General features: G+C 48.2%; 1 protein-coding gene across 1 annotated transcript in view; it reads right to left on the bottom strand.

Moving 5' to 3' along the window:
- Nucleotides 1-600, bottom strand: part of JOSD1 (Josephin domain containing 1) — a 6,417-nt gene extending 5,817 nt beyond the window's left edge. Inside the window, exon 1 of the mRNA XM_010077394.1 lies at nucleotides 416-600. Within this exon, the coding sequence (XP_010075696.1) occupies nucleotides 416-600 (185 nt within the window). The remainder of the gene's footprint in view (nucleotides 1-415) is intronic.
- Nucleotides 601-1,338: the final 738 nt, after the last annotated feature.

Raw genomic sequence — 1,338 nt, 5'->3', positions numbered from 1 at the left:
GCCTTCACTCTCCCAAGCCAATCCCCAAATCCGTTATTAACATCAATGTAACATATCTACACAAGGCAGGGGCAAAAATATGGAGGACGGGTAGAAGATGCATTAAGGTGAGTGGGGGAGAAGAGAGCAGTCCAACCACATGACAGCATCTGCAATGAAGCCCTTGGACCCAAAACTGGCAGCCAGAATAGTTTAAGAAGCAAGTAAAAAGAGAATTTCTGCATGGAGAGAGGGAAGAAAAAAAAAAAAAGAAGAGGGGGGGGTTTTAATAAACAAGCTAAATTCAGCTCAAAGCAGTGTCATACTCTGAATCCCTCCTTTGCTCTATTCTCCCCTTCCCCCAAATAAGATCTGAAAATTCCTCCAAGCACCAGAAGACAAGGGAAAGCTAACATGAGTGCAGAGAGTATCCTACCTCTGAAAAATCTCCTGCAGAGTTTCCCTAGTGAAGGCGTTGCTGTCCTGGAAGACATTGTTGAGGGCATGGAGGGCACACAGCTCCCTACGCTGCTTCTCATGGTAAATATGCAGTGGCGGTAGCTGGGGTGGCTCTGCTGATTCCGATTTGGTCTTGTCACCTTTCCATGGCACACAACTCATTTTCTCATAAGGTGGATGGAGAGTAGGTGGTGAGAAATTAAGGAGGCTGAAGTTTCTTCCTCCACAGTCACAACAGCAGCCCACTGCCCCTTTCTTTTGCAGGCTAGCACTGCTTCCAGCTCACAACCTCTCCTCTTGTGCTTCAGTTTATTCAGTAATTGCCTCTGATGGCTGGTTTTAAAAACCACATAAAGATCTGCAACATATTTTTCCTCCCTCCTCCCATACCCCATAAAATGTAATATTTCCCTCCCCACCACGGAAAAAAAAAAAAAAAAAAAGTCAAAAGCTACAAATCCCCTTAGTCTCAAGGTAGAAGCTGGAATTTATCACATCGCTCCTTTTCTTCCATCTCCTTTGGTCTACAGTGCCACTAAAAAGGTACCTGGAGCAGGTAATAAAGAGAGGCCCCCCCGAAAGGTGCCAAAGTGGAGAAGACGAAGCCAGCTTCTGGTGCTGCCTGCGGGAGCACTGGGTGGTTAAGGACTTATCAGCTGCATTCCTCCATTCATTTGGGAATAACTGAATCCAGGCAAGAAGATGCCAACAGCTCAGGAAAGGAAACTGCCTCTTGCTAGGCCACAACAAAACCCCCCAGGTCCAGGCTCCAGGGAAGGCAATTCCTCACGTCACCCTGCACTCCGACAAAGGGAAGTCTCCATCAGCGAGGAGAACAGGCAGCACAAAGCCCGTGGGGATGAGGGGGGGGCAGGCAGCAGGCGGGAGCAGTCCCAAGGC

The sequence above is a fragment of the Pterocles gutturalis genome, unplaced genomic scaffold, assembly GCF_000699245.1.
Source record: "Pterocles gutturalis isolate BGI_N339 unplaced genomic scaffold, ASM69924v1 scaffold42778, whole genome shotgun sequence".
Lineage (NCBI taxonomy): Eukaryota > Metazoa > Chordata > Aves > Pterocliformes > Pteroclidae > Pterocles > Pterocles gutturalis.
Note: the sequence above shows the minus strand (reverse complement) of the source record. Positions and strands in the feature narration are given on the sequence as shown.